This window comes from Fukomys damarensis, unplaced genomic scaffold, assembly GCF_012274545.1.
Source record: "Fukomys damarensis isolate Sample0158 unplaced genomic scaffold, DMR_v1.0_HiC HiC_scaffold_13, whole genome shotgun sequence".
Classification (NCBI taxonomy): Eukaryota; Metazoa; Chordata; class Mammalia; order Rodentia; family Bathyergidae; genus Fukomys; species Fukomys damarensis.
Window position 1 is genome coordinate 35,218,402 of NW_022900925.1, and position 7,550 is coordinate 35,225,951.

The window sequence follows — 7,550 nt, forward strand, 5'->3', positions numbered from 1 at the left end:
TTCCTTTTTTTTTTTTTTTTTGGTATCAGGGATCGAATTCAGGTCCTTGTGCTTGCTGGGCAGTCAGTAGAACCACTGAGCTAAATCCCCGGCCCAATCCACTCTGTTCTTATAATAATAAACTGCTAACAAAAAAAAAAGTACCTAGAAAGTAATTCCTGTGTCCCACTTTACAGGTGATAACACAGGCGTATAAAGGTAAAAAAAAAATCCAGTGGGGTGACAGCCAGTAAAGGATGGCTGGGGGCTGGGGCGTCACACTTGTCTTCGTATCCACATCTTTGGGGAGCTGAAAAACAAAGGCCTGGACTGCACCTACTAAATCCTCATGCAGGCCTGAGATTCAATCAGTAACTGAGTTTTAAACAAGCTTTTGAGCAAATGCTCACATGCAATCTGACTGTGTAACCACAGCTGGGGATTCCCAAGTCCAAAAAGTTCTGTCAGTCCTGGCCACAAAGAAGGACAGATTTCCCTGAGCTGACCAGCTGCAGGGCCTTCACACTGAGTTACAGACCAAGGGCTTTTTTTTTTTTTTTTTTTTTTTGGTGTTTTGAGACAGGGTCTCACTATGTAGTTGAGACTGACCTGGAACTCACAACAATCCTCCTCCCTCAGCCTCCCGAGTGCTGGGATTACAGGTGTGTGCCACCACACCCGGCCCAAGGCCTTTTTTAAAAATTATGAGACAACAGCTGGGCATAGTAGTGCACGCCTGTAATCCCAGCACTCTGGAGGCCAAGGCAGGAGGATCGACATGAGTTCCAAGCCAGCCTGGGCTACATAGTGAATTCAAGACCAGCCTGGACAACACAGGGAGACCCTGTCTCAAGAATCCAAAACCCAAAGCAAATAAAATAATTAAAATAAAATAAAATCATGATTCAGGGTCTCATGATATCACTAAACTTCCTAGACTGGACTCAAACCTGTGATCTTCCTGTCTCAGCTCCCTGACTGCTGAGATTACGGGCGAGCATCATCATGCTCCACTACTTATTTTATTTATCAAACATTTTGTAAACTGCTTTCCAAATATTTAAGTCCGGGGCTGGGGATTTAACTTAGTGGTTCCAGTGCCTGCCGCGCAAGGATTCGAGTTTGATCCCCAGGACCAAAAAAAAAAAAAAAAAACACCAAACAACCAAACAAAAACCCAAAACAAATATCTAAGTCGCCAGCATCCTCGTGGGAGAGGGAGGCCCAGCCAGTCAGTGCACTGCACAAGGGACACAGCCACTCAATGGCTGGATTCCAACCCAGGGTTCTTGCTAACCGGAACCCACCCTGGACCGCTGTGCCTTGATCCCCACCCTCCCAACCAGGTGACCCAGGCCCCGGATCCCCGCGGTGGCCCTGAAGCCGCGGCCCTCCCCGCTCCTCGCAGGTGACCCGGGCCCCGGCCGCACCTCTCGGTCCCCACGGTAACTCTTGCGCATGGGCCCCAGGTCCATGACAGCACACAGCTGGCGGAGGTCCCCTGGCCACACCTGGAACGTCCCCGTGATGCCCCGCAGCCCGCGGGTCATGCGAGCCGCCGGTCACGTGAGCCCGGCGCCACCCGGACCCGGTCCCGCTGGGTTCGGAACCAAAGTCACAGCCCGAGCGTCCAAACCCGGAAGGAAGGATTTGCCTGGGGCCCCCGCAGGCTAACAGATCTGAATCCTCGGAACCAATGGGCTTTCGGAAATGGGGGAGAGAGACAAACACGGAGAGGTCATTGGTTAGATTTTCCGAGAGCGTGACCAATTAGAGAGCAGACAGAAGAGTTCGGTGACCAATGGGGAGCGCCTCCGGGGGTGGGAGCGGAGCTCCAAGAAAACGCTGTCACCGCCGTTAACAAGCACGTGGAGGTGTGTTACAGGCGTAGGGACCGCGGCAGCCCGGCCGGCCGGGACAGGGGAGGAGGCCCTGCTTAGGCCAGTGGTGAGTACTAAGTGGCCGGTCCATGGGAGGTGACAGTGCCCCGGGTTCAGGAAGGGACAGACAGCTGATTGCTGCCGCCACCGTGGTTTTCTTCCATCTGCGTGGTGGAGGTTGGCTGGACTTGCTTTCTGGTTGAAGTTGACGTCCCACGAGTGACTCTCTGTCCTCCACTCCTCCCGACCCATGTAGCTGAACCTGTGTGAGCAGTAATTAGTGCCTTCATGGGGCCACGCCCCTCATGCCCCTTGGGTTCCCGCTACCCTGAACCTTTATTCTAAAGACAATAAGATTACCATCATTTGAGCAGCTTATTTAAAAGCCAGGACTTCACCAGGGGTGGTAGCGCAGGCCCTTAATCCCAGCACTCAGGAGGCTGAGGCAGGATGGTCTCTGAGTCCAACGCCAGGCTGAACTACATAGGAAGACTCTGACAAAAAAACAAAAACAACCCTCCCCCAAGAGCTCAGTAGAGTGAGTGGTACGTGTTCAAATACTCACTGAGCAGACATCTGTCTGTTAAAGATCTGCACAGGGTCAGGCACTTGTCCTAATCTGAGAATCCTAAAGTGAAGACCAGGACACGGTCCCTGGCCACCAGGGTCTGGCAGTCCACGGGGCGGCGGAGAAACAGGCTAGAGAGTTGAGAGTCTGAACAGATGTGTGAGGTGAAGGGGAGCAAGGCCAACAGGGCAGACGCGAAGGACCTGGGTGTGTTCTCCAGAGTGTGCCCACGACAATGGGCCGGGCGTCACGGGGAGGGGAGAACTGGAGCGCTGGGTCGCTGCCGCTCACCGGCCCGCTCACCGGCCTCCTCCGTAAAGACCCATGGAGTCGGCCAAGGTGGCGAGGGCCAGGTCGAAGGACGCAGTGATTCGAATGTTCCTCCTGTGACACTGAGGAGTCGGAATCTAGGACTTTTAAAGATAAGAAAAGGAAGAAAAAAAAAAAGTGCTAGATTCTGGCAGCCTTTCCCTTGCCTAGCAGTGACAGGAAGTTTGCAGCTGACCCCCTCTTGTGAAGATGAGTGCATTTGTGCTGTGCTTTTCTGCGTGGTTGGATCTGGTGTTGAAGTCACAGAGTAGCCCTGCAGCGTGGCCTGCTGTCTCTGCTGTCCCGGAAGGGCTTCCCAGTGGGAGAAATGAATTTGTTGAGTGGAACTGCTTTCTTTCTTTCTTTCTTTTTCTTTCTTTTTTCTTTTCTTTTCTTTTCTTTTCTTTTCTTTTCTTTTCTTTTCTTTTCTTTTCTTCTCTCTCTCTCTCTCTCTCTCTCTCTCTCTCTCTCTCTCTCTCTCTTTCTTGTTATTGAGACAAGGTCTCACTATGTGGTTTAGGCTGGCCTTGAACTCACTGTGTAGTCCCAGTTGGCCTTGAGATGACCCTGGAACTTTTTCCTAACACTTGGTGAACCCATTCCTCAACTTTGTAGTACTGCTAATATTTCCTCAAGAAAGGTTTACATGAGCCAGGAGTGGTGCACACACCTAAAATCCCAGCACTTGGGAGGCTGAGGCAGGAGGATTACCACAAGTTCAAGGCCAGCCTGGGCTACACAGTAAGTTCAAGGCAATCCTGAATTAGACTGAGACCCTGTCTGAAAAAAGAGCTTACATGAAGATATTACAAATTTTTATCTTACAGAGTTATACTGGTTCCTTGATATGAAACCAAAGTCTGCGTATGTTCAGAGACAATGCTTTGCCTGTTTTCTTCCAATGCTTTTCATGTTTTATTTTTTTAAGCCACCTATTCATCTAATTATCTGATGGGCTTGTACAATTCCGTATTTCATGCTTGTGATTGAGTTTGTGTATGGTGACGCAGTGCATGACAGGTGAGGGGGGTGGGACCACTGGCAGAGATTTGGCCATGCTGCTGCGGAGTCTCAGTGGGACCCGGGCTGGGGATGCTGACGCAGGAATATTGGGTGGGGTACGGAGGGCTGGGACTGATTTAGGGGGCCGCGGTGGTGGGGGGCGGTGATGGCAGCCAAGGGTGGGTGTGCTGGGGCCTGCAGCTCAGGAGTTCTTAGTATTGGGGTGAACTCCGGCCTGGGGCCCGGGTGGTGGCAGGAGCAGGACACAGGTGCCGTAGCTCTGAACAGGTTACTGCAGCCAGAGGCAAGCTGGGGCCCAGCCCTGTCTGTGGCGGCAGGGGACCCTGTGTCTGACCCTCTGTTCCCCGAAGGGCTCCCCAGCAGACTGCAGTGTGCACAGCTGTGGCTGCCCCTCCCCAGCAGAGCTGGAGCCTCCTCACAGGACAGACTATGCCCCTCACTTCCTGCTGCTCAGCTCAAGACCCCCGCCAGCAGGGTGTGCGCAGGAAATGCTGGTCTCTTGTGACTGTGCTTGTGTTATGAATCTTCTCTGTACCTTGAGTACTGGGCTTGGTGAGAGGGGTGTAGGGTTCTTTTCATTTACACGTGGTGTCAGCATGGAGACAAAATGTTAAACTTTCAAAGGCTGAGTGAAAGCCAGGGGTGGTGCTTTTAATTCCGGCACTGAAGTTGAGGCAGGAGGATCCCTTTGTCAAGGCCTCAAACAAAAACAGAAACAAAAGGCTGAGTGACATCAGTCTCAGTCCTCAGACTAGCAGCTTTGTGTTTGCCAAAACTCACTGCCCCTGTCCTGTGATCGCTGTGGTTCCTATAGATTCTAGGATCCCGTGACCATGGTGGTTCCTTTCTGTTAGTGTAACACAGATGCCTGAGACGATCAATTTGCAAAGAGGGCTGGGCGTGCTGGTGCGTGCCTGTCACCCCAGGGCTCAGGAGGCTGAGGCAGGAGGAAGATCACCTTGCAAGTTCAAGGCCAGCTGAGGCTATCCAGTGAGTTCAAGGCTAACCTGGACTGCACAGTGAGGCGCTGGCGCACGCACACACACAGAGACAAACACACCAAAGGAAAGGTTTCTTTGGGCTCTCGGTTTTGCAGATGCAGTCCATGGCTGGCTCTCTTGGTTTCAGTCCTGTGCGGAATCGCAGGAGCGGCCCCAGGGGCCCAGTAGTTTCTTCCAGGAGACTCCACTGAAGTACCAGGCCCACCCCATCTCCCTGCATCTTGGGTTGGGTCCAAGCTTTCAACTCAGGGATTCTGGGGGATGTTCAGGATCCACTGCAGCCCACATTTCTGGCTCCTCTTACAGAAATCAGAATTGGCATTCTTGCAGACCAACACCTTCCAGAAGCCAAGTTGGTACCCCCACTTGGTGGGAGCTGTGCCCCAATCCTGCGGTCACACACTGCCCAGTACTTCACCCTTGGGCAGTGTTAGGTTTATTAGGACACTTTCGCTTCTGGTCCCCATGAGCTCTGACAGTCAGGGACAGCACTTCGTTGAAATATATGGGTGCCGGAAAGGAAGTCCACCCCCGCAGCTGGGGGGCTTCAGTGCACCCCAAGAAGAGGTGACGGGGGGGCCAGGGATTTATAACCCAGTGGTTCCGCCGCCTGCCTCGCAAGCGCAAGGACTGGAGTTCAATTCCCGGTCCCAATAAAAAAAAAAAAAAAAAAAAAAAAAAAAAAAAAAAAAAAGAAAAGAAAAGAAAAGAAAAGAAAAGGTAACCGGGAGTCTGAAATTCTGAGGAGTAAGCAGGCTGCCTCTTGGGGAGGGGCCCCCATGAGCTGAACAGGAAAGGAGGCTCCCAGACCACTGCTTGGAAAGGGGGTGCAGACTAAGAACAGACCAGGTCTTAGGAAGCAGGGAGAAGAGGACTTCATTTTTGTTCAATTTTGGGAATTGAACTCAGGTCCTCGTGCTTGCCAGGCAGGTGCTGAGCTGAGCTACATCCCTGGTCCCATTTTTGCTCAGTTTAATTTTTTTTTTTTTTTTTTTTTTTCAGATCTAGGGATTTAGCTCGGTACTTCCTCTACCCGCCTTGCAAGTGCAAGGTCCCGGTACCAACAAAAAAATTTTTTTTCAAACTAGGGATGGGATTAAACATGGGGACTTCGCACTGAGCTACATCCCTGGCCCTTTATAAATTTTTAATTTTGAGACAGTCCCTAAGTCACTAAGTTGTCTGAGTTGGGGTCAAGCTTGTAACTAACCCTCCTGCCTCAGAATGCTAGGATTCCTGCTGTGCGACATCATGTCAGGCATTTTTTTTTTTTTTAAATTCGGAGGATTGAGCTCAGGACCTTGTACTTGTGAGGCAGGCACAGTGCCACTGCGGCATATCGGGGCCCTTAGGTATCATTTTTATTGAGAATCTAAATCATCTACAGCTGTTTCTTCAGCCCCAGTGGCTGCCTGGAGCTACTCCACCACTGCAGCAGGGCTTGAGGGGTGGCCTGGGTACAGGTGGCTCTGGAAAGAACCAGCGACCACACCTGGATTGTCACTGGGGGCCACTCAGGGCCCTGAAGTCTCCTAGGCTCAAAGCCCCAGTCCCTGTGGTCTCCTGGATAAAGGACTCGGAATAGAGCCAGACAGGGCCCAGTCTGCTCCAGTCTTCCTAGTCTTCGCCCTCCCTGCCTCCACCTCGGGCTCCCCGGGGAAGGGAGAGCCCTGCTCACACACCCAGCACCTTCACCTGTGCAGGGTGTGAGGAGACAATGTTTCCACCTGGGAAGCAGGAAGTACTGGTCTTGGGGCAGCACCCGGGAAAGATCGCCCTTTGTGCCTGACAGCAAAGCCAAGGGATGTGTAGACAGAGGCCCCTCCGGCTGCCAGGGCAGCCCCAAGACCTGGGGCCCATGGGCTGATGGAGAGGCCTCTAAACCAAGAACCCTTCAGCTGCTCTAGAATTTTTTGATGAGACAGAGCCTTAAACTCACCGTGTAGCCCAGGCTGGCCTTGAATTTGCAGCCAGCCTCCTGCTTCAGCCTCCTGAGTGCTGGGATGACAGGCGTGTCTGGTCCGGTATTGCCCGGGGGCAGGAAAGATCTTCCTGCCCACGGACAAGTGATGAAGGGCAGAAACCCCTGGCTGTACCTGAGACCTGTGTCCTTTTGATCTCATCAGCTGTGTGAGGGTCTCAGGCTCCGAGCCTCAGTGTGAAGAGCTGTTTGCCAGCACAGCAAGTGGCTGGCAACACAGGAAGGGCTAAGGACGCGACAGACAGACACGCAGAACACAGAAGGTGCTGCTGCCCTGGAGCTCTGGGGAGGAACCAGCTGCCCTGCTCTGTCGCCCGGAGCAGCCCTAGGAGGCTCCGCCTTAGTTTACACAGCTCCTACAGCCCAACTTCCTGTGAGCTCTGCCAAAAAGAAAACCCCTAGCAGGCCCAGTGTGGTGGTGCACACTTGTCATCCCAGCACTCAGGAGGCTGAGGCAGGAGGATCGCTGTGAGTTCGAGACCAGCCTGGGCTACACAGTGAGTTCCAGGGCAGTCTCAACTACAGAGTGAGACCCTCTCTCAAAAAAACAAACAAAAAAAATCCCCAGCAAAACCTCAGGTCTCAGGCCTCGCTGGACCTGGAGTGGGGGTGGGCAAGGAGAGAGGGGCAGAGGAAGTGGCAGCAGCCCTGCTCCTTGGGAACCGCGTTTTCCCCCAACTCCCAGCCTCAGCACAGCAGGTTGAGGTCTGCACGCTCCAAGGTGACAGACAGGAAGTTCAACTGCTGAGGTGCAGATTTTGCCTCAGGCAACTAAATTTATTAGCAAGAAATTTTTTGTCAGCCCAGCA

General features: G+C 52.7%; 1 protein-coding gene across 1 annotated transcript in view; it reads right to left on the reverse strand.

Moving 5' to 3' along the window:
- The window catches only part of Pnpo (pyridoxamine 5'-phosphate oxidase), a 5,683-nt gene extending 4,044 nt beyond the window's left edge, over positions 1-1,639 (reverse strand). The window contains exon 1 of the mRNA XM_010620099.3: positions 1,410-1,639. Coding sequence (XP_010618401.1) covers positions 1,410-1,529 — 120 coding nt within the window. The 5' untranslated portion in view covers positions 1,530-1,639. The remainder of the gene's footprint in view (positions 1-1,409) is intronic.
- Between the last annotated feature and the right edge of the window lie 5,911 nt (positions 1,640-7,550).